General features: G+C 42.1%; 1 protein-coding gene across 1 annotated transcript in view; it reads right to left on the bottom strand.

Annotated features, from left to right (window-relative positions):
- Window positions 1-12,943, bottom strand: part of LOC115094679 (connector enhancer of kinase suppressor of ras 2-like) — a 545,829-nt gene extending 532,886 nt beyond the window's left edge. Inside the window, exons 1-2 of the mRNA XM_029607931.1 lie at window positions 12,780-12,943; window positions 12,072-12,133 (exon numbers count right to left, since the gene is read on the bottom strand). Coding sequence (XP_029463791.1) covers window positions 12,072-12,133; window positions 12,780-12,943 — 226 coding nt within the window. The remainder of the gene's footprint in view (window positions 1-12,071; window positions 12,134-12,779) is intronic.
- Window positions 12,944-25,389: the final 12,446 nt, after the last annotated feature.

The following is a 25,389-nucleotide window of genomic DNA, read 5'->3' as shown; positions in this document are numbered from 1 at the left end:
TCAGAAGGATTGCTTTAAAATTAGTCCCTCAAAAGTATTGAACACCCTAGGGTCCTCTCATAAAAGAGAACATTTTGTCCTATTGATCAGGTCAGAGAAAGAAGAGGCGATACTAGTATAATGTTTTTTGGCATTCCCTCTTCTATCCTGTTTATAGTTCAATTGTTCTAGATAAAAGTTGAAAATGTATCGATTGCCTATAGGATGCAAGCTGTATATATAATCTACAGACAGTTGAGACCAGTATGGAACCATTCATGCAGTACAGTTTATTCTTATTTGGTGTAGGTGTGTTCAGTTAATTTTGTTTCTGTTCATTCTCATGTTGCTTGGTTCAAATATACCATTTGCTTTTAGAAGTTAAGGTGAATTTTAAAAACCCAGAGCAGGCAAAAATCAGGAGATGTGTGCACAAGCTGAGCTTGCGCACACCCACTGAATTTTAAAAGCCCCCAGATACACACGCATCTCCTACTAGGTGCACATCTCACTTGATTTTTAAAGGGGCAGGGTATGGGCATTTCAGGGCAAGGCCAAGAGAGTGCCCCAGTCCTCTGACACATGGAGGAGGTGCAACTTTAAAAATAAAAGAATTTAGCTATTTTGGCCGGGTTTAAAGGACCAAGCTCTTAACTGGGTGAACTTGTGGATGAACTGGCAATGGTGAGGGTGTGCGTCCATTACAAAATACCCTAATTTATGCGGTAGAATCAGGATTTGCTCGTCTAGGCGCACTCCCATTTAAAATTGGGCACATGTACGTGTGGCCAGGCTATTTTATAACGTGCATGCATACGTGTGCACAATTTATAAAATGTCCATGTATGTGGATGTACACTGACGCACACGCGCCAAATTGAGCCCATGCGCCAGATGGAAAGTTACCATCCTTGTGTGTAAATGCCATTCTATATGCATAACACTGAATTTTATTTGCCTAAGTTATGCTTACATGCAGAAAATCAAATTTTAAACACATAGAAATTTATATGCACAAATCTCAAAAAATGAAGGTACATCCCTAATTTGTATGTAGTCCTTTTCTAGGCTTGGCGTTCAGAGCCACAGAGAGATTATTCTTCACATTGAGTCACCACCCAAGGCCATTTCTACAACTGATAGCCCTAAGTCTGAAAGAACTCTAAAACTCTAGACAAATAAATATCCTTAGTTGTGGCAACATTCATTCTACAGTTAATTTTCAGGCCAATACAGTAAAGTTCGCTAAGCTGAGCACACTGTTTTACCCATGGTTGGACACGTGTATTGGACGTACGTCCACTGCCCCTTATACAACAAGGGGTTTAGCACATCCAAACCACGTATCCAAACCCTCCGAAACTAATAGCGCTCATCATATGCAAATGCATGTTGATGAGTCTATTAGCTATTCGCCCGGGATACAGAAAAAGAAGTGTGCACCTGATCTGCACATTTTATGCTCAGAAATTAGCGACTGGCCAAGGGCAGACATTAACTTCTGAGCAGCTCGAAAAAGTGTACAAAAAAGCAGAAAATACTGCTTTTCTGTACATCCTCTGACTTAATATCATGGCAATATTAAGTCGGAGGAACCAAAAGGTTAAAAAAAACAAAAAAAAAAAAAAACACAAATGTGCCGGCGGGTCAGGTTAGGAAAATGGACGCTCGTAAAATTGAGCATCCATTTTTCAAACCCACTGACAGCCATCTCTCCTGGGTTTCCGCTGCTAAAGAGGCACTAGGGGCAAGCTATTGTCTCTAGCGCCTCCTTTTTAGTGCGACACCTCATTTAAATATGGTATTAGAGATGTGAATCGTTTTCCATATCGTCTTAACGATAGAAATCGTGTGGCAGGAGAAGAAAATCGTGTTTGGCACGATTATTTCGTTGAAAAATCGTTAAAAATTGTTTTTTCCGATTAGTGCGCACTAACTCAAAATGATACAAATAGACACTTTCCAGGTCACTGAAGGTCAGTTAGGAATGAATATGTGTTCCTATTGGCTGGCAGCCCTCTTATCTATTGATGTTACCAAGGTTACCACTGAGGTAATGGTTGGGGGGATGTGAAATGGAAACAGTTGGAAGCTTGACATGTGATGATCAGCACTCACTTGACTAGAACTTCTTTGTTTATTATTTTTGTTAGCAGACACGTGCATGTTGAATTTGCCAATCACTGTGCATTTTAGAAAGGTGGTCCTGGCTGGAACTGTACACAGTTCAAATATATGTAATTGATTGTTGGTAAGTGTATTTATTAAGTAGCCATACTGGCACAAGTATGTTTACTTTTCCTCCTACTTAACTCACTAGCTCAGCTTTGTAAGAAGGGCTTCTCTGCTTGAGTGAGGGTCAGGCAGCTCCCCCCTGTCTGTGAAGCCAGCCTCTCACTAGTAATGCAGGGAGGGAGCTGTCTCAGACTGGTATCAGGGTTAGGGCACTGTGTGCAGGAAGATCACAACACTCCTGGTATTAATAGGGATAGGGCACTGTAAGAGATGACTGTAGTAGATTGAATAAAGATCTGATGTTTCTGCTCTCCTCACACCAAACAAAAACACACAAGCAGAGAAGCCCTTCTTACAAAGCTGAGCTAGTGAGTTAAGTAGGAGGAAAAAGTAAACATACTTGTGCCAGTGTGGCTACTTAAAAAATACACTTACCAACAATCAATTACATATATTTGAACTGTGTACAGTTCCAGCCAGGACCACCTTTCTAAAATGCACAGTGATTGGCAAATTCAACATGCACTAGCATTTCAGGTGCCTGCTAACAAAAATAATAAACAAACAAGTTCTAGTCACGTGAGTGCTGATCATTACATTACTTTTTTTGTCAAGCTTCCAACTGTTTCCATTTCCCATCCCCCCAACCATCACCTCAGTGGTAACCTTGGTAACATCAATAGATAAGAGGGCAGCCAGCCAATACAAACACATATTCATTCCTAACTGACCTTCAGTGACCTGGAAAGTGTTTATTTGTATCATTTTCAGTTAGTGCGCACTAACTCCCGTTAGTGCGCACTAACACGATTTTTAACGATAAATCGTTAGAATTTCTATTGTATCGTGTTCTATAACGATTTAAGACGATATTAACATTATCGGACGATAATTTTAATCGTTGAAAAACGATTCACATCCCTATATGGTATCGTGCGCCCAGGAGAGGTGCCTGAACGTGCCTTAGGAAAGCGGGCGCTCACCACTTTACTGTATTGGCCTGTTTGTGTGTCCTCTGCTTTCTATTAAATAAATCTTTCAACATCATAACAGAAGTAAAATAGTGTAGAAACTGTGATGTTGATTAACTAGAAAACATTTGACAAGATAACAATGAAGCCAACTAGTGCAAAAGAACATCAAATTATTTGGTGACTTTATTTTTAGATGCTGCTCTTTGTCCATAATAAGCTAATCTTTTCAGCAAGTCGATTTTGTTTAGTTTCAGACTGGAAGCAGTTTGGCGATGATAATCAGGGACACATACACTCTCCTCTCTCTAAGGTAACATAGAAATGCTGAACAGGCTAACCAGGATGATGAATCGAGTTAATTCCAAAGTTCCCGTGAGTCACTAGGCAGGACTGAGAATGATTACAATCCATTAGTCGATTAATCAGCACATCCTTCCCAAATTATAGAACTAATTAAATGTAGGAAGTTTATTTCTGCATTTGGCAAGAATGCCATCTTCAGTTTGTTCATAATTGCTTGTTACTTTACAACAGAAGCAATTGAAAACTTCAGGCATGATTTATCAAGGGTTTTCTTAACGTTTGAGCCTGTGGGAATAAAAAAAAACAAAAAAAAAAAACACACTTGATAAATTAGATCTGTTTGTACTCAGGTAACTATCCAGTACAAGAACATGGGTCATGGGATAGTTGAGTTGAATGTTGGACTATTATCATCCAATTAAGGGTAATCACATTTATTTTTATTTTATTAACAAATAGAGCTCTAAGCAGCATATTTAGGACAACCAGACATTTCATTTCTATATATGACATATTGGGCTTCACTCCTGGACTTTCAGCTCCCATTGCAAAGCTCACTGAAATTTATAATCTTTTCGGCTCAATAAGGAGAAATAAGGATCAACGAACAAATTGTAAGCAACTAACTCAATACATCTTTGACTAGCTTTTGAAAGCTAATGCTACCTTTATGTACACCCTGGAGGAAAGGAGGAGCAGAGGTGATATGATACAGACTTTCAAATACTTGAAAGGTGTTAATGATCAAAAGACAACGACAAACCTTTTCCGAAGGAAAAAAATCAGCAGAACCAGGGGTCACGATTTGAAGCTCCAGGGAGGAAGATTCAGAACCAATGTCAGGAAGTATTTCTTCACAGAGAGGGTGGTGGATGCCTGGAATGCCCTTCCGGAGGATGTGGTGAAGACCAGAACTGTGAAGGACTTCAAAGGGGCGTGGGATAAACACTGTGGATCCATAAAGTCAAGAGGCTGCCAATGAAGAGTGGGTGACTTGCCAGAATGATGGCTACTGATTGGAGTCAATACCCTTATTAAATAAACATACAGAGGCTTACGGTGACTCCAACATCGCTCTAAGCTTCAACAGCAAGAGGAAATGTGGAAAAAAGGATTCACACTCACAAAGAGGGGAGTAGCTGGCTTGTTACGGCAGTTACTACCCCAAACCAAATGTGCCTGATACTTCACTTTCGATGCACATCCAGCATGGCTCTCTGCTTCAACGGCATGGGAGAAGAAAAACAACCAATAAGGGCTAATAACATAGTCTGGGTAAAACAAATAAGCATGGGTGCAGCTTGCTTATTGCGGCGGCTACTACCCCTAACGAATCAAGCTAGATATTTCACTTGGATGCAGCTCCATCACTGCTCTCTACATTAAAGGTGGGGGTGGAAGGGAAATAGAACCAAGAGCTAAGAGAAACAGATAAGTATGAGAGAAAATGTGTGAAGCTTGCTGGGCAGACTAGATGGGCCATTTGGTCTTCTTCTGCCGACATTTCTATGTTTCTATATGTTTCTTTGTTAGGTCAGTGAAGTAACAGAACAGTTACAATAAGTTTACAAGATCTTGAAAGCTAATTACAGATGTATTGAGTTATATTCTAATATGTTTGGAATTCTGTACTTCAGTCTTTAGTGTGAATGATTTTGGGGGCATCCACATACCAGAAACAATCTTTCTAGGTGATAATTTGGAGGAACTGGAACAAATCAATGTGAATCTTGAAGAGGTGCTAGAGCAAACTCACAGACTAAATAGTAACAAATCATTAGGACTTGATGGTATTCACCCCAGTGTTCTAAAAGAACTCAAATTTTAAATTGCAGATCTGTTATTAGTAATCTGTAAATTATCATTTCAGTCTGCCTCTGATCATTGGAGGGTGGGCAACATAATACCAATTTCCAAAAAAGGCTCCAGTGATGAACCATGTAACCACAGACCAATGATCCTGACCTCAGTGGCAAGCAGAATGATAAAAGCTATTGGTAAAAGCAAAATTGATAAACATATGGATAAGCATGCTTTAATCAGGAGAAGGCAATATGAATTTAGCAAAGGGAGGTCATGCCTTAAGTTAAGATTTTACCACCTTTCATAGGCTCACCCTGCCCTGAGTCTGACAGCGATGACACTGCCTCACTAGCAGAGGCCTCCAGAGAGCTCTGTTCAGAGCTATTCAAGCCTTATCCTCACTGGCCTTCTGTCTCAGCTTGTGGTGCAGCCTCCTCTCCACCAGGGGATCTCAGTGAGCTTCAATTCTAGCCTTGCCAAGCTTCTCCTTACTGCTCACATCACACCCAAGCTCCAGCCCTAAATAACCCTGCCTTGCCAGTGTTTGCTCTTCATAGAGTAATTCTTGGCTCTTTCACTTAGCCACAGTTTCCTTGCTTTATGCTTTGTGGTCTCCAGGCCTTACATAAGATATGCAGTCAATATTTTGTTGATCCGAATTGATTTTTTATTTGTATTGATATGGCAACTCCATTGTTAATTATAATATTCCAATGCAAAGTCAGGGTCCCCCGACACGGACCCTGTGTTTTGCCAACTGGCTGCGTCGGGAGGGAAAGCACCGTTAAACCATAAATTCTGCAAAAACAAGTGTATAAATGAATACAAGAAATTGGATCAACAATATATATAGGAAACAGCCGACATTGAGATAACTTTTAACAAAAACAATTTCAACCATAAAAGTGTGTCAGGACATACCTTATCAGTATACAAGTAGAGAGTTACAGGGAGTGCGTCAATATTACAGAGTAGCAAAGATTTAAACCCTTTGATAATTTTGGTGATACACATTTCATTATATACATTTTATCCATAGACTCTTATTGAGCCCTTGAAAGAGAGCAGCTTCATTCGAAACATGGACCCCTGCCGGGCTTGTTGAGAATGTGAGGCTTCAGAGTCAACTTAAAAATAGCATGCATATCTAAGTAAAGTTGGAATTACACTAAGCAAATATAAAAATCAAAAAATATATGTTCACTTGAAATATATGTTCACTTGGAACTGACCTATGATTATAAATAAAGCTAAGTCATATAACGATACTGCTCCTACGATGAAGCCTATTATGAATGGTCAACTACATAATTAAAGCGTCTCTCACTCATGTATTGTTAGCACTTTTGGCACATTGAATTGTAGAGTCAGATTCTCTGTAATACTGAGGCTCTGGATTAGGTTCCCTGGGGTACTGAAGTGCTAGATAAATGCTTCTAGAGTGTTGAGATATAGGGCCAGATAGCAAGTGATTGTGCTAGCATCTCTCCACAACTAGACAGCAGGTTTGGAGTTCCTTAGTGGCTGGACCATTGGCTCAAGGACTCTGAGGCTGGGCTGCTGGCTTAGAGCCCCTCTGTGGCTGGACTATGGGCTGAGGACTCCTCCGAGACTGGACTAATGAGTCAAGGTCTCTCTGAGGCTGGATTCATGATACAGAGTCTCTTCAAGGCTGGACTGATGGCTGGGCCTCTGGCACAGAATGTCTCGATGGCTGAGCCTCCTTTATAGGATGACTTGAAGGCTGGGCCTATGACACAGACTGTCGAAGGCTGGGTCTCTGACATAGGGCATCTCGATGGTGGAACCACTGGTTTAGGGTCTCTAGGTGGCTGGACCGGCTCAGGGTTATTTGAAGACTGGGCATCTGAAACCAACTTCCTCTGAGTGCTTGGCATCTGGAACAGTGCCTCCATCTGGGTGCTCATCATCTGGAATAGCACCACTCTCTGGGTGCTTGGCATCTGGAACAGCATCTCCCTTCTGGCAGCTGGCATCTGGAACAGTGCTTCTCTTCTGGTGCTGGGTTACAGACTCAGAGTCTCTGCCTGACTGGAATTCTTATTCAGAGTCCTTCTGTGGCTGGAGCACTGGTTCTGAGACTCATTCTAGCTGGAGTGCTAATTCAGGGGCCGATGTAATAAAGTGCACCCAGCCTAGCACACAGGTTTACGTGCGTTTTGTATGCGCTAGACTAGCACCTGTTACAATAAGGCGATTAGCGCGTACAAAACGCATGCCCAAACAAATGCGTAGCCGATAGTGCTTATCACATGTAAATGCCATGTAGATGAGGCTATTAGCTGTTAAACCCCCCCGATGCAGAAAATTTCTAGGCACCCAACGCAAACATTTAATGCAGCAAATTTAACTCCAGCCCCTTTGCTGGCGTTAATGTCAATCTGCAAGTCAAGGGCTCATAAGAAATTTAAAAAATACTGTCCTCTGTGGTTCCTCCTACTTCAGTATTGTTGTGACACTTAAATCTACTGCTTGGTGTTTAAAAATAAAAAGGTATAATGTAATGGCTTAATGTAAAAAGAAAAAAATGAAATGGATGCATACTTTCCACACACACTTTTACACGCAAAGTATACACGCAAAATAGGAAGGGGGCGAAATTGGCCAGAAGCGGGATAAAACTGATGCATGCCCATTGCAGTTTGGGTGCCCAATGCATTTGAGTACTGGGGACACACAATTTTTCCCTAGCTCATCCTTTTTAACGCAGCATCTCATTTTAGAACTGCATTGGGTGCCCAGTGCATGTGGCTGCGCACGCATTAGGAAAACGGGCACGCGATACGAGTGCCTGTTTTCCTACTGCGCGTCTTGTTGCATCGGCCCCTCGGAGTTTCTCTGGGGGTGGAGCACTGGCTCAGAGTCTCTCTGTGGTGGGAGTTCATTTCTGTTAGGCTGGGAAGAGGAAACGGGGTGTGCAGAAGGTATTACAGGAAGTTTCATTCCCTGTTGACTGGAGCAAAGCACTAACTTTCCTGGACAGCAGAACTAATGCTGTGGTGGAAGCAGAAAGCTGGAGAGGATTCTGAGTAGCAGGAGCAGAGCTAATTACCAAAACCAGATTTTGTAACTAGAAAAATCCCTGCAAATGACAGGAGAGAAAAAAAGTGCATGCTACTCTCTTAGGAGACTGAACTGCAGTCATTAGCAGCCTATGAGTTGCAAGTGGAGACTGCTGGGATCTGGTGGCACCATTAATCATCTCTTCCTGACTAAACATTTCTGCAGGGCAAGGCTATAGGCAAGGTTCACCGAGGACTCCTGGTGGAGGGAAGACTTTGCAGCAGGCTGAACCTTGACATGGAGAGCCTGTGTAACAGGTGAAACCGTGGCAGCAAAATTAGGCTAATTTGCCACAGAATTTTAAAAAAAAATCTGTCACAGAATTTGCCAACTCTTGCTGCAGAATCTTGAAAAATCTGCTGCAGGAAACCAGGGGCTGTGGCCCTAGTAAAAACTCAGTGCTGCGGAAACATTTCTAAAACCCACAATAAAGCCTGCTCTCTCTTTTTAATCCTCCTTCAAACCTCTCTTTTCCCCTTCACCACCATCAAAACCAAGTGCATACAATCTCTCTACTCATAGTAGTATTTTGCTAGAAAATTGTTTCATACAATCTTAAAATCTTCTTGGGTAGAAAAAAGTAATGTTAGCGGGATGGAAAATGGACGGATCATAGCATGATAGCACTGAAACTGTAGCGCGTTTCTCCCAGCAAGACAAAGCAGTGGCATCATCTGAGCTGTATTCCACAATTTAAAATTTCAGTACAAAATGTTATCTATGTTAATATTGCAGTAACATCAGTCACCCATGTGGCGGCAATCTTCCTTCAGTCATACAGAGTAAACTTTTCCAAAGTCATTTACCTGGGAATAAGAACATAAGATACTGAGTCAGCTGAAAGGTCCATTAAGCTCAGCATCCTGTCTCCAACAGTGGCCAATTAGGAAATACCTGACAGATCCCAAAGAGTAGATCCAATTCCTTGTTATTCACTCCTAGGAATAAGTAGTGGTTTACCCCAGTCCCTCCCCAAGTCCACCTGGTTAATAATGATTTATGAACTTTTTCTCCAGAAACTTGTCCAAATTCCTTTTAAATTAAAAAAGAATCAAATTTGTTTTAAATTAGCCTCTGATGTTGATCTATTGAATTGCATCAGATGGAAATAACAGCTATTTGATGTGCTAACAGTTTGGAATTCTATTGAATTCAACTGCCTCATAACAGGAATCTGCACTTTCTGAATCACAGATGTGCTAGAAAGTAAATGAGATGGTTGGGCTCAAAGTGAGTGAATCCTGTAGTTTTATTTGGTGTCAATGAGAGCAAGCAAGGTGGAGAGACTAGAAAATAAGGTACACCCAAAGCCTACCCCCCTTGGAGAAATCCTGCTTAGAGAGACAGCATGGCAGCAGGTTACAAATGCATAGAAACACTTGCATGAAACATTTGCCCATACAGAAATCATGTTTAAAAGTCTACTGGGGGAATTTTCTCCCACAAATCTTGTAGGCCATCTGCAAAATTAGCTACAAGGGCAACAGGTCAAAAGGCCCTGCAGATTTTGCAGCTAGGATGGCCATTCAAAATTGTTCTCACAATCGGGAATTTTCAAAGGGATCTAGCAAGATAATAAGCTGGATCCCCAGGGTGAAAATTGTTCTGTGTTCTTGGTGGGCATAACTTGGTCAGGGAGGAAAGTACCGGTATATTGAATATTCAAATGTATACGTGTCTTTTCTTCTCTCCCTCCTTCCCCACGCTCTCTATAGATAACGCAGGGGCAAACAACATGGGGACGTTTGTACCAGCGTTAAATGAGAATTCATAACTGCGGAATATTACAAATAAAAAAACCATAAAAACGTAAGTGGGCACAAGTGTAAATGTGTATTTTGCCACATTGTGAAAATGTCCCCCAGTTTATAACCTGCAGCAGGCAGGACTGAAAGTTTCCCCCCAGGGTTATCCCCTTTAGTTGGCCACTGCCTGCTCAGAAGTGGGTATTAATGCGTGGCATGTTTACAACTCCAGAGATTGCATAGCACACAGGCAAGAATAATGAGAAGACTTGATGAATCATGCAGAATTTCTCTTGGAGATGAACAAATGCCCATGTCAGACACAAAACAGAAAGCCGGCAATGTTTCCACATCAACACTGATATGGGGTAAGGTGAAAAATTACTGTAATTACTGTTGCTTATGCCATTTTTTTCCTTCATAAACATAATTTGCAGTAAGTAATCTTACATGTTGACAGTGTCCTCACCACAATTAATATTTTTCACCTTAAAATATTTGGTCTCCATATTTTTTTTCCTGCAAGTTATTTGTGTGAAATCTGCACAATTCATAACGATAAGTTATTGACGATTGCAGATGTACTAACATATGGGTAAGGGGGTGAAGGTGGGGGTGGAGTAGGAGGACAAGAACAGATGCTGCCAACGTATCAAATACACAGAGACTAGGAAAAAATTGTGGTTGCACAGCAAGTAATGACATGGGTATTTAGTCTATAACTAAATATGTTATAGGGCAGTGGTCTTCACTAATTTTTAAGCAGGGCCCACTTTGAAACCAAAAGGGCTGGAGGAGCCAACAAACGTCATCCTGTATTGTACTAGCAGGCCAGCAACACTGCTGACTGGCGTGTGTCAATGCCATCATCTACCCACCCACCTCCGAGTGTAGCTTGTGCTGCTGCTGCCTGTGCTCTGCCTGTTCTGTGGTGGGTCAGAGTGAATCAGTCCACAGCAGCAGCAGCCTCTCTTGAGCCTCCTCTGCTCAGTAGACTCTCTCTCATTCAATCTCCACCCCTTACTGCAAAAGCCTCTCAACCCCCTACTCCAGAAGTCTCTTAAACCCCCTACTCAGGCACCCTCTCAACCCTCCCACCCTCACGGCTGCAACCAGCTCAACTCTGCCCCAGCTCCAAAGCAACAGCATCTTAATTTACACTGGATCCCTGCTAGGTGACAGATCTCCTCCTCTGGTTACTGCTTCCTTTGGCACACATAGCCAGCCACCAATGGTATCTCCCCCTCAGCGGTGCTTGATGACTCGCTGCTGCCTCCTCCTTCCCTTCCATTGGACCCACTGTAGCTGACAGTGAGCAACAAGGCACCAAAACAGAATCAGGATGCAGAGGCTTAGTTACAGGCAGGGCAGGGTTCATGCCACATCAGGGGGCAGGCAGAGTTCAATTTGAGTCAAGAGGCGAGCAAGAAGTCAAGACAGGCAGCGGGCAAGGCAAGGGAAAGGATCAGGCTGTGCCCTGGATGAAAGATGCAATGAGAATAGGAACACACAGAACCAAAACCTGTTGCTCATGATTGAGTTTCCTTTATAATAAAGCAGTGATGTCACCAGGCTGTGCCTATAGAAAACCCTGTGTGCTGGGCTTCTAAAACAGCCGAGTTTGCAAGGCCCCCTTAGACAGAATGGCAGGCTGCATCAGATGATCAGGATGCCAGGAGCCATGCTGGACTCAGGACCTTGAGGTATGGAATGCTGACCACTGTGCAGCAGCCTATTACACTGCTCCTTTTCAGCCCCTGCAGTCCACTGACATGTCTCATGTCCAGATCTACCTCCCCTCTTAACTTCTTTTATTTTACTCTCCTGGCAATATGTTATACTTCGGTATAAAAAAAATGACTCTAAAATAAATAAACGTCTCCACATCAACCCACACCGACAACTCCACCGCAGCCAGCACCAGCCAACACACCTTTCCCTCACTGACCAGCACAGGAAGCTTCCTTTTGTTTGGCCCGCGCCACCTGCAGATGATTCTGTGCCAACTGGCTAAAAAAAAAAAAAAAAAAAAAAAAAGATATTGAACCAGGGGATTGACAAAAAAAAAAAAAACGCAACAGCAACAAGAGCCACGAATGGAGTCCGCAGGAGGTGCCACTGCCTCACTGGTCTTTCATTGAGGAATACCGGTCTAGGAAAAACAAATCAAATACACATTTTGGGGGCAATTTTCGCACCTGTGGAGACCTTGTAGCATCCCCACAGACCTGCAAGCTAATTGCCAAAGGAAAGCTTCCCCTGGAGATTTCCTTTGAAAGTTCTGGGCCGGCAGGGACTGAGGGTATGAAAGTCCCTCTGAGTTTTCCAATTGTGTGTATGTTACCTCATTCCCACTGCTAAAATGTCCCCGACCATTTCAGGCTCTACGGACCATAAGAACATAAGAAATTGCCATGCTGGGTCAGACCAAGGGTCCATCAAGCCCAGCATCCTGTTTCCAACAGAGGCCAAACCAGGTCACAAGAACCTGGCAATTACCCAAACATCAAGAAGATCCTATGCTACTGATGCAATTAATAGCAGTGGCTATTCCCCAAGTAAACTTGATTAATAGCAGTTAATGGACTTCCATATTTTTGACCTCTGAAGGGAGGGTGATTTTCTGCCCAGGAAATGAGGGTAATTGCTTCATTACCTGAGCAAATTCCTTTGAAAGTTGTCCTCCGAGGCCGTTTTGGCAGTGATCGGAACTTGTACTGGAGTACCTCCCAGCGTCTCTGATCGGATGTTGATAACTAGCGTATCATCCAACCCGACCCCTGGCAGCCGCTCCAAGTCTAAATTTGAATGTGTTGGCATTATGATGGCTTGTTGTGCTATCCTGGCTGGATGGACTAAGCTGCTGGTTGCACCATCGGAGGCAGCTTGGCTTGGTAGAATGGCCTCATTAGCACAACTGGAGCGACTGGACTTCCTGATGAGCAAACGGCAGCCGGACAAAATTTATTGTGCCTGCTGGACTGCTTGTTTTGAATCCTTTCCCACATCCCTACAAGATGGACTGCGACTCAATGGATACATGTTGGACTGGTCCCCAAAGGAGGGAGCGGCATGGGGAGGTTAGGGTGTGAATGGGGGCTGAGTGTAGTATGTTTGTGGGGCCGGGGGGTTTGGGTGGAAACCAAAAAAAAAAAAAAAAAAAAAAAAAAAAAAAAAAAAAAAAAACTCAGGGATTGATGGTATAGAGGCTCTGCTGGTTTTGTTCTCAATGTAGTACTTATTGTTACAGATGTATTCCACACATTAAGAAAGGTGGAAAGAAGGTAAAACGATTACCAGAATGGTTAAAAGGGGAGGTGAAAAGCTATTTTAGCCAAAAGATCTTCATTCAAAAATTGGAAGAAGGATCCAGCAGAAGAAAATAGGATAAAGCATAAACATTGGCAAGTTAAATGTAAGACATTGATAAGACAGGCTAAGAGAGAATTTGAAAAGAAGTTGGCTGTAGAGGCAAAAACTCACAGTAAAAACTTTTAAAAATATATCCGAAGCAGAAAGCCTGTGAGGGAGTCAGTTGGACCGTTAGATGATAGAGGGGTTAAAGGGGCACTTAGAGAAGATAAGGCCATCGCGGAAAGATTAAATTATTTCTTTGCTTCGGTGTTTACTGAAGAGGATGTTGGGGGAAGTACCCATAATGGAGAAGGTTTTCATGGGTAATGATTCAGATGGACTGAATCAAATCACGGTGAACCTAGAAGATGTGTTAGGCCTGATTGACAAGCTGAAGAGTAGTAAATCACCTGGACCGGATGGTATACACCCCAGAGTTCTGAAGGAACTAAAAAATGAAATTTCAGACCTATTAGTAACAATTTGTAACTTATGAAAATCATCCATTGTACCTGAAGACTGGAGGATAGCAAATGTAACCCCAATATTTAAAAAGGGCTCCAGGGGCGATCCAGGAAACTACAGACCGGTTAGCCTGACTTCAGTGCCAGGAAAAATAGTGGAAAGTGTTCTAAACATCAAAATCACAGAACATATAGAAAGACATGGTTTAATGGAACAAAGTCAGCATGGCTTTACCCAGGGCAAGTCTTGCCTCACAAATCTGCTTCACTTTTTTGAAGGAGTTAATAAACATGTGGATAAAGGTGAACCGGTAGATATAGTATACTTGGATTTTCAGAAGGCGTTTGACAAAGTTCCTCATGAGAGGCTTCTAGGAAAAGTAAAAAGTCGTGGGATAGGTGGCGATGTCCTTTCGTGGATTGCAAACTGGCTAAAATACAGGAAACAGAGAGTAGGATTAAATGGACAATTTTCTCAGTGGAAGGGAGTGGACAGTGGAGTGCCTCAGGGATCTGTATTGGGACCCTTACTTTTCAATATATTTATAAATGATCTGGAAAGAAATACGACGAGTGAGATAATCAAATTTGCAGATGACACAAAATTGTTCAGAGTAGTTAAATCACAAGCAGATTGTGATAAATTGCAGGAAGACCTTGTGAGACTGGAAAATTGGGCATCCAAATGGCAGATGAAATTTAATGTGGATAAGTGCAAGGTGATGCATATAGGGAAAAATAACCCATGCTATAATTACACAATGTTGGGTTCCATATTAGGTGCTACAACCCAAGAAAGAGATCTAGGTGTCATAGTGGATAACACATTGAAATCGGTGCAGTGTGCTGTGGCAGTCAAAAAAAGCAAACAGAATGTTGGGAATTATTAGAAAGGGAATGGTGAATAAAACGGAAAATGTCATAATGCCTCTGTATTGCTCCATGGTGAGACCGCACCTTGAATACTGTGTACAATTCTGGTCGACGCACTCAAAAAAGATATAATTGTGATGGAGAAGGTACAGAGAAGGGCTACCAAAATAAGGGGAATGGAAAACCTCCCCTATGAGTAAAGACTAAAGAGGTTAGGACTTTTCAGCTTGGAGAAGAGCGACTGAGGGGGGTATATGATAGAGATGTTTAAAATCATGAGAGGTCTAGAACGGGTAGATGTGAATCAGTTATTTACTCTTTCGGATAGTAGAAAGACTAGGGGGCACTCCATGAAGTTAGCATGGGGCACATTTAAAACTAATCGGAGAAAGTTCTTTTTTACTCAACGCACAATTAAACTCTGGAATTTGTTGCCAAAGGATGTGGTTAGTGCAGTTAGTATAGCTGTGTTTAAAAAAGGATTGGATAAGTTCTTAGAGGAGAAGTCCATTACTTGCTATTAAGTTCACTTAGAGAATAGCCACTGCCATTAGCAATGGTTACATGGAATAGACTTAGTTTTTGGGTATTTGCCAGGTTCTTATGGCCTGGATTGGCCACTGTTAGAAACAGGATGCTGGGCTTGATGGACCCTTGGTCTGACCCAGTATGACATTTTCTTATGTTCTTATTTTTGCTACTGTTTTTCTTTCTGTACCGCTTTCCCTGGTATTTGAAAAAAAAAACCTGAAATATTTTTTATTCATACCACTGTTTTTGTTTTTACAAAAATTAGTACCTTACATGCACCAAAGCATCCTAAGTCACAGTCAGCTTGGTATTAGATAAGCCTCAGAACAGTGCAGTCAAACTTCCTATCATTATCAAAATAAAAAAATCTTACCAAGTGTTGCTTGACTTTTCCCCCATAATGCCAAGTTTAAGAACTGGACCAAAAAGGTCCACATTTTCTTTTGCAAACGATTTTGCTTTTTATAGTTTCTCTCTGGTGTTCTCTTTCAGAGATTATACGAAATTAAATGCTTGATCTGGCAGGGTGAACGGACCCTGCACAGGGTTATTAATAAATAGGCATCAAGCAAACAGCCCCAGGGGAGGAACTGGCCTCCGAATATGTTGGCAGAGGCCAGCTCAGAGAGGATAAAAAGTCTCTAGGCAGAGGCAGGTGAAGAACTCCAACCTGACAGGTTCGGCCAGGTACAAGCAGTCTCAATTAAAGGACCATTGAAAGTCAACCTGCAGACTGCTGGAGAAGACAAACCTGGGCAGGCCCTGCAGAGATGCAGTTTATGAGCCTGGAGAATGGCTGGCAAAGTGAGAAGGAACTGATGGAGAAGGAACTTAGCATGCTGGGAGTATCTGGCCTTTGCTAAAGGGACCACTTGGCTCCATTTTTGAAGAACAGTTTGACCCAGTCTTGGTTTTGCTCTATAGCAGCATGGACTTGTAACTCTGAATGGGAAAAGGCAGGCTAGGTCATTAGACTGGACTAGCTTTGAGCAAGCAGGTCACTGAATGTTGACCAGTTGGTCAATATTCTAATCTCATTCAAGAGATCCTGGGCAGTCTCATTTCTAAAGTAGTGCTTGGCCTGCTGGAAATACTCTGAGCTGGTGTCCACGGCCATTCATCTCCTCTGGGTGTGGGAGGGAAATCCTAGCGTCAGATTCTTGGGCCTCCTCCTTTTCATGTGTTGTTGCAGTGAGAACTTATCCTGGGATACTCTGACCCAGGCTGGGATTATAAATATCCGTTCTAGTGGCATCCTAGCTGAGCTGGCCTGGCAGGTAGAGCAGGCATTTCCATTAGCTTTCCCCATACCGGTCCTGAGGGAGGCAGGAAAAGGGGACAGGACAGGAGACTGCATTCATCTGCTGATCTGAGGATTAGGGAGGAGATATCTAGCCAGGAATTGCATTGATTGGCTGGGATCAGTAGACTGGATGCCCCTCCTCCCTATGTCTAGCAGTGCTCCACAGTTCTGATAAAACTGGAGACAAGGGCAATGAAAGATCCAAAACTGTTCATAAATGGTGATCTTCTCTGTCGCTCCTTGCAACTGTCCATGGACTTAATGCACAGTTCAGGCATTGCAAAACAATCACTAAAGCTTGCAGCTTCCTTAAGAGAGACCTAGTCAAAGAACAGCATGAGGTGCTGCAGGATGGAAGTGAGGTGCATTGACAGCTGTGGGTGAGGGGGGGGGGGGGTCACAGTACTGGAATAGCAGGGTGTCTGACAGGGTAGGAGTGAGGTGCATTGACAGAAAGGCTCCCCTGTGAAGAAAGGCTAAAGAGGTTAGGGCTGTTCAGCTTGGAGAAGAGACGGCTGAGAAGGGATATGATAGAGGTCTACAACAGGTAAATATGAATCTGTTATTTACTCTTTCAAATAATAGAAGAACTAGGAGGCACTCCATGAAGTTAGCAAGTAGCATATTCAAAACAAATCAGAGAAAATTCTTTCACTCAATGCACAATTAAGCTCTGGAATTTGACAGAGGATGTACTTAGGCAGTTAGTGTAGTTGGGATAAGTTCCTGGAGAAGTCCATTAACTGCTATTAATCAAGTTGACTTAGGGACAATCAGTGCTATTACTGGCATTAGTAGCATGGGATGTACTTAATGTTTGGGTACGTGCCAGGTTCTTGTGGCCTGGTTTGGCCTCTGTTGGAAACAGGATGCTGGGCTTGATGGACCCTTGGTCTGACCCAGTATGGCAACTTCTTATGTTCTTTTGTTCTCTCATGGATTTGCATAAGACATACGCCCTCTATTCAGCTTCCAAAGGTCAGAATGAGTGCGAGTAAATTGATCCCACAGTGATTACATGTAAAAGGCCTGATTCGTACATATTAATCCCTACATGTATGCACACATGAAGATGCTCCATATGCTAGGAAAGAATTTGTGTGCTAGAAATTCCTGTAATTCTTTCTACATCAGCCCTATAAGTGTGGATTAATAAAAACAAGAAGACGTAAGATGTTAGTTGGTTTTTTTTTTTATTTGGGGGGTGGGGGGGGGGGTCAGCTTTATGTATTGCTGATTTTCCAATGCTTGGCCTGACTGATAAAAATTGACTAAAATACTGGAAAGGGTATAATTGCTGCAGAATTTCCAGATATTGCTTATAATTAGTCAATGTGACGCCCTCCTGGCTTCACTGTATTCAGAATGGGGAGTGTTCCAATCTTGGGAGCTTCTTAAGGAGCAGTGTCATCCAGGAGTGACAGTGTGGTCCATCCCACAAAAGATGGGTCAGAGGAGGAATACAGGAGTCATTGGGGGGGGGGGGGGGGGGGCAGGCAGTAGGGAAAAGAGACAATTAGTGATGAGGTGTTAAAAAGACCAGGGAGAGCAGCCAAGGGACTGGACTCTGCTGTGCGCTCTCTTTGTGTCCACAGGAGAGGGAAATCTATTGTAAGACCAGAAATAGGGGAGGGGGCTACCTTGTACACCAGGCTAGGCACTCTAGTGAACTTTCAGCTTTGCATCCCCTCCCCCATTAGCTTTCAGACCCTTAGGTCACCGCCTCCTCTGTGATTTTCATAATCCAGCTCAGTCACGATGACCCCACCACCAGCCTTCCCAGAACAATCCTGTAAAAATACATATTTAGGGGTACAATTTTCAAAAGCCATTTACATGGCTTTGAGGAAACTATGCTCTAGACTCTTTGCTGTTTTCTGATTGCTCAGACTTTTGCTTTATTCAGTAAACTCCTGTTTTTATTTGGAACACAGCACCTCGAGTATGGACAGTTTATTTGGTGGAGTGTGAGCCTCATAGGGCCCGACAGGTTTATCCTGATCTCTTTCACAAAAGCTGCATGCCTGAACCCTGCAACATGTGTCACTGCTTATTAGGGATGTGCATTTGTTTTGAAATAAAAATGGAACAGATGAACTTGCTTTTGTTTCATATCAAATGAAATGAATTTGGCCCCCAAAAATTAAAATGTTAAGCTTTTGTTTTTTTTGCAAAGTTCTTGTAGCCTGGATGCTATTTGCAATACTTAGTTAAGTAATGAACCATAAAAATAAAAGCCTAAAAAATGAAAAATAAAAACCTCCTGAAAAATGAATGCATGAACCAATTTAGGCTGTGGACATACCTAGTGCTCAGCAGGGGGTAACACCAAGAAGCCCCTTTTTTTGATGAAGTTTAGGGGACACTGAACATACCCAGATATCTTAAAATTAGCCAGTTATGTATAACCGGCTAACTTTAGGATAGCCCTATGGCCTGACCAGAGTTACCCCTAGATTCATCAAAAAGTGTTACTAACGCATTGATAACACCCACAATTAGTTTCACATGTAGAGAGAAATGTACAAACAGCACTGTACACCTTGGTGAAGATTTGACGTCATTTGGAGTGTGGAAAGTCTAAAAAAGATGAAATTTTGTGCTATGTCATCTCACCCTAGCTTGATGGACTAACAGAGTCAAATCATCACCAAGGTGTACTGTGCTCTTCGTACGTCTCACTCTACATGCGAAACAGGCTCCTAAACCCTAAACCACCACCAACACCTCACCCTGACCTATTAGGTGACCCTCCTATAGAGATATAAATAGGTGCACAGAGTGAGGCCCTCCCCAGAGGATTTCTCTCCCCCCCCCTATAATTCCAAAAATGTATTACCATATGGCCATTTCAGGCTTATTGTACAGTCTAACACCAGGAAAAAAGGTGGTTATTTCCGGCATTAAAGGTGCAATAGCATGCAATATTGCCCTCATTTACCTAAATCACACTCAAAATCCTCCCTGATCCTGCCCCCCCCCAAAAAAAATATTTTGCATATGCACCACAGTGTTTTTTGCTTGCGTTATGGTATTAATGCACGCATTTTGATGAATGATGCAATTAGCCAGATAAGTTAACCAGCTAACTCCAAATATTGGAACAGCTCCTGCCCACCACCGGATCGCCTCCCGACTTATCCTGCTAAATTCTAAATGGCGTTTGAATATGGACCTTTAAGTTTGAGGTTTGAGTGTACTTTGCAACTTCTGGTTTGTTTCAAAGTTCAATGAATTTAGTGAATCAATTTCCATGAAGTGAAGTTTGAATTTGGAAGGATAAAAGAGGATTCCTTTGTTTTGTTTCCCTTCCACTTAAAAAAAAACACAGAACAAAAAGAAACAAAGGAAATAACAAAACAGATAAAAAATAAAAGCCACATGCAAGAGTGACAAAAATCTGTTTGGTTGGTTAACTAAATGCGCCTTTATGCCAGGTAGAATTTCTGGAAGAAAAGCAAAACCTGCTGTTATGAGTCATCCTACTCTATAATAGCTCCCTGAGGTACTGTTTAGAAGACATTTACTTAATGGTGCAAACAGTATGGCAGCTGACAATGGGAAAAATATCGAAAGCCACTGTCAAAGTCCCAGAATGTCTCCAAACATGACAGCATTTTGAACATGACAATAATAAGCTTGGCTGGGTATTTATGTGCAGTAAAAAAAAAAACCAAAAACCAGACTTGGTCTTAAACTCTGAGGCAGAGCTATGTGCACTATGATAGAAAGTGGTTGGACCTGAACAAGTTAAGTTCTGTGTCCTCTCATAAAACCAGATTCGCTCTGCACTAACATTGAACACCAGTCCTTCCTGGGCATAGCTCTAATTAGGCAGTATTGAAAAAGTCCTGTTTTTTTTTGCATTATTTACAATAACATTGCATTTGGTTTTAGAGTCCATGTCTAATAATAATGTCCAGTCAAAGGATTCGAGCTTTGGTCATGCACCTGTGGGATGTCTCTCTACAGATATCATGGTGCAAAGAATTCTCTGACATAATATCAATAGGATGTTTAAGGTTATTTATTTCTGAAATGGGAGTACTCTGTAGATATACTATATTCTCAATAGTTCATTTCCCTTACAATCATTATTTCTCCATGGAAAATAGCATTATTCTAATAGAAATATAATTAATCTGTTCTTGAAAAATAAAGCTTTGAATCAAATATTTCTGGCATATTAGAGAGATAAATGCTTTACTGTTTATTAAGGGTCTGATTGACTTGGTTTTTTTCCTATAGACACAGAATGGGAGAACAAGCTTAGAAGTTCAAAGGGCTTGTCTGAAATTTGAATATTTCCCCTCCCCCTACTCCCCTGCAAACTGTTGTCTAGGAGCTTGTGATCCACTTAAAATTTAGCCAGGTACAATGAGATTGTATTGGACATTTCCATGGCATGGTTAGTGGACTTTAAATTTGGTGTAAGCTCCTCACACACACTGAAATTAAGATATAGTGTGAAATATAAGTGCTAGTGACATCAAGTCTTGATTTAGAAGATGGTTTCTCTGGCCAGGCAGTGCTGGACAAAGCAAAAGGGCCAGTTACACTGCAGGAGTTTGACAAGTAGCTAGCATGCAAGACAGATTTTGGTCATCATGCATGCTACTACTGGACCATGCTAGTGTGGCAAACACTTCCATTAGTGAGAAAAACATAATGGGGTAGATTTTCAAAGGGTTACACGTGTAAACCTTTAAAACCTACCCCTGCGTGCGCAGAGCCTATTTTGCACAGGCTCGGCGGTGCACGCAAGCCCCGGGACGCGCATATATCCCGGGGCTTTCAAAAAGGGGCAGGCCGGGGACAGTCCCGAATCCTCCGGCATAGCGGCTGTGCCGGGGGTTGGCGCGCCGGCACCCAGCCGGCGCACGTAACTCCTGCAATAAAGGTAGGGGGGGGAATTAGATAGGGCATGGGGGTGGGGGGAGCGAAAGGAAAGTTCCCTCCGAGGTTGCTCCGCTTTCGGAGCGGCCTCGGAGGGAACGGGGAAAGCCATCGGGTCTCCCCTAGGGCTCGGGGCGCGCAAGATGCGTGCATGTTATAAAATGGGGTGTACATTTGTGCGCGCCGGGTAGTGCACACAAATGTACCCCGCGCGTGTAAGATTTAAAACCTGCCCCAATGTTAAGTGATTTACTATTCATGTGTAATGGTGGCTTTGTACCCTGTCCCTTACCAAACATTTTCCCTTTTTCGTCTGCTGGGAGATTTTTTGCATTTTTAGATCCTCCCCGGGTGTTGGGGTTGGTCGGTGCTTCCCTATATAAACTGCAGTTGAAGATGTTCAACTTGTGTTTGGCTATAGCTTTGATTATAGTTTTGTTTTGGCAAAGCTTGGAGTTTTGTTTGCTGGTGATTCCAGTTGGCCCCACAGTTTACAAAAGGGGATATCGGAGAGAAATCCTATTTTTGTGCCCTCACAGACTAGAAGGGGATTTCCCTATATGGCGAGCACAGAGGAAAGATGTTTTGCCTTAGAGAATGGGCCTTTTATTTTGATCTCACCAGTCTTGAAGGGAAGCCCCTCCCCCTTCCTGGAAGAAGCAGGAATGAGAATGCTTGTCTGACAGTTAAGGAGGCCGAAGAAATCTTGGAGTTTTCCTGTTTTCATACAGGATTTAATGTTAAGAGCGTAAGAAAATAAGAAGTTGTCAAACTGGGTCAGACCAAGGGTCCATCATTTCTAGTTTACTTCCACAGGCAACCAAAATTGATATTTATTTTCTTTATACAAAGTTATACATGGTTTTGTACTCTTTCAGTTATAATGTTATACTGTAAAGCACTATGCTGAATTAATGTTTGAATATAAACCGAGGTGATGTTACTTACATGCCCCGGTATATAAAAAATCCGTAAATAAATGCCAAGCATCCTGTTTCCAACAGTGGCCAATCCAGGATACAAATACCTGGCAAGTACCCAAAAACTAAGTCTATTCCATGCTACTGATGCCAGTAGTAGCAGTGACTATTCTCTAAGTCAACTTGATTAATAGCAGTTAATGCACTTCAAGAACTTATCCAAACCTTTTTTTTTTTTTCTAAAACCCAGCTATACTAACTGCACTAACCACATCCTTTGGCAACAAATTCCAGAGCTTAATTGTGCGCTGAGTGAAAAAGAAGTTTCTCCAATTTAATTTAAATGTGCTACTTGCTAACTTCATGAAGTGCTCCCTAGCCTTGCTATTATCCAAAAGAATAAATAACCGATTCACACTTAACCATTCTAGACCTCTCATGATTTTATAGACCTCTATTATATCCCCTCTTCGCCTTCTTATCCCACAGTTTTGAAGCTCTATTTCCCTTTTTTCATCTTTTGGGAGAAGGATGTTGATTCAAACTGGGAGATGCTTAAGAATGTATTCCCTCCAATCTAAACATTCACCTATCTCATATAAGAGATCGTCTATTCTCTTTTGCAGGACCAAAACTTTGCACACTACCCGGTCCTTTAAGAATGTTAACAGAAAAAAAAAGAGATTCAAACAAGAACTGAAGACCTGGCTTTTCAATAAAGCCTATGAACGAACATAAATCCTCTCTCTTTACCCTGGTTATAGATTTATAGGGGTAGATTTTAAAAAGGTGTGCAAGCGCACATGTACACACAGGCTCGCATAAGTTATAAAATCAGGGATCGGCACGTGCAATGGGGGTGCACAATTGTGCACCTTGCGCGCGCCGAGCTGCGCGGCCTTCCCCCATTCCCTCCCCCCTAACCTGACCTTCCCACCCCTTCCCCTAACCTTTCCTCCCCCTAGCCCTACTCTAACCCCTCCACCCCAAAATTTTTAATTTTACCTTTTGCGCCCGCCGGCAGGCTGCCAGCACGCAATCCTTCAACACAGCGGCAATGGCCACTGTGTTGGAGGCCTCTGGCCCTGCCCCTGGACCACCCCTTTAGTAAAGCCCCAGGACTTACACGCATCCCAGGGCTTTACGTGCGTCACCGGGCCTTTTTAAAATAAGCCCAGCATGCGTAACCTTTTTAAAATCCGGCCCTTATAGTCTAATATATCAGAACCTCTTCCTAACAAAAACTCTTACCTAATGAATTGTTTTGCATCCTCTAAATAATGTTATTGAACATATTAATATTATAACTGTTACTTAATTATTTCTTCTTTAATGAATATGAACTTATACACTGGCCTTATATGCAATTTATTTAAACCATTGTGATCATTCGCTGGAACGATGGTATATAAAAAGCATAAATAAATCTTAGGAGCCATTGTTCGTTTGTTCATGGTGATTATGTTTGCTGTCATTGCATGGATATTGTTCTTTAAGTTACAATAAACCAGTTGTTTTGAAAACCACTGCCAGTCTACTGTGTAGCTTTTGCTCCTATATTCACTACTTAAGACCTGGTTAAAGAGGGCCTACGTGAGTACCATTTGGGCAAGGAGTGTACACAGCTAGCCTGTACTATGTGGTAGTAGAGAGTGGACGGAGTATTCTGAGAGAGGGGCAGAGCTGGAGAGTACAGCTCTATTTTCATATGTGGTAGTAAGGAGTGGATTGGACAATACAGGGAGAGGGGGCAGAACTGGAGATGGGGGTGGAGCTCAATTCCCATACAGAGAAGAGTTGGAGAGGTGGACATAGCTAGAGAGTAGAGGGAGGGAGAAGGGCAGAGTTCAATTTGCATACTAGCAATGGAGGTGCAGGGCAACTTTCCGCTTTATTATAGTTAGATGTAGTGCTTTTTATTTAAATTATGGTACATTAAATGTTTCAGCCATTAAAAGGTCCATGATATCAAACAAATATCCCATTTATAGGGCCATCTGAACAAAGGAGGTAGTAATAAAGTTATCACTGCAGGTGTGTAGGTCAAAAAATGTCATTTCTCCTCATTGGGTGATGGTTTCCAGCCATTTTGTTGCATATGGGGGGGGGGGGGGAAGCAGGCTTTCCTCATGACCTTTCAGGATTGTTCTCACCTGGAGCTCTTCTGTAAGCAGTTTAGCAAGGAACAAAACACTCTAGTTCAAAAAAGAAAATCTTTTACTTGTCACTTAATTGCAGGAAACAAAAATCCACAGCACCTGAATGTAATCCACTTTGAAGCACTGAAAAAAGTGTGAAAAAGCAGAATATAAATCAAATAAATAAATACCGTGTAGGGCACCATTTGCTATAGAAAAATGAAGTCCCTTAACACAAAAAAGAAACAGTCTATCACAGTATCAAATTCGGTACACCCTAAAGGTAAGCTCTCTCTGGCAGGAACCCTCCTCTCTGGGCTCTTCCCTGCTGATCTTTTTCTTTCAAGCAGATGAGCCTCTGACCGATTCCTTTTTCAGTCAGTAGCTCTCAGCAACTTCCCTTGCTAGGCAGTTTTCCATCTGAGCTCCCTGTCAGAGCACAAGCAGTCTGTGGCTGGCTGGAGGACAGAATCACAGTCTGGACCCCACTTTTCTCTTGCACAACAAACATAATTCAAGACTGCTTATCTGGCAGTACTTTTATTTACTTATTTATTGCTTTTATAAACCATCAGTCTGTGGGGATGATCTTAACAGTGTACAAGGTTATAACAATAAACACTATATTACAATATAAAATTAATAAAGGGTACAAGTAATTAAGGAATGAATAAAAACATACAAAATAAAAGGACAAAGTAGAAATGACAAAAAATGAATAAAAGCATGCAAGGTAAAAACAAGGAAAAGAAATAGTCTCAAAAGTATACACTGTGAGCATGGCATG

The sequence above is a fragment of the Rhinatrema bivittatum genome, chromosome 6 (genome assembly GCF_901001135.1).
Source record: "Rhinatrema bivittatum chromosome 6, aRhiBiv1.1, whole genome shotgun sequence".
In the NCBI taxonomy this organism is placed as follows: Eukaryota; Metazoa; Chordata; class Amphibia; order Gymnophiona; family Rhinatrematidae; genus Rhinatrema; species Rhinatrema bivittatum.
This window is presented reverse-complemented; position numbering and strand designations above follow the sequence as displayed.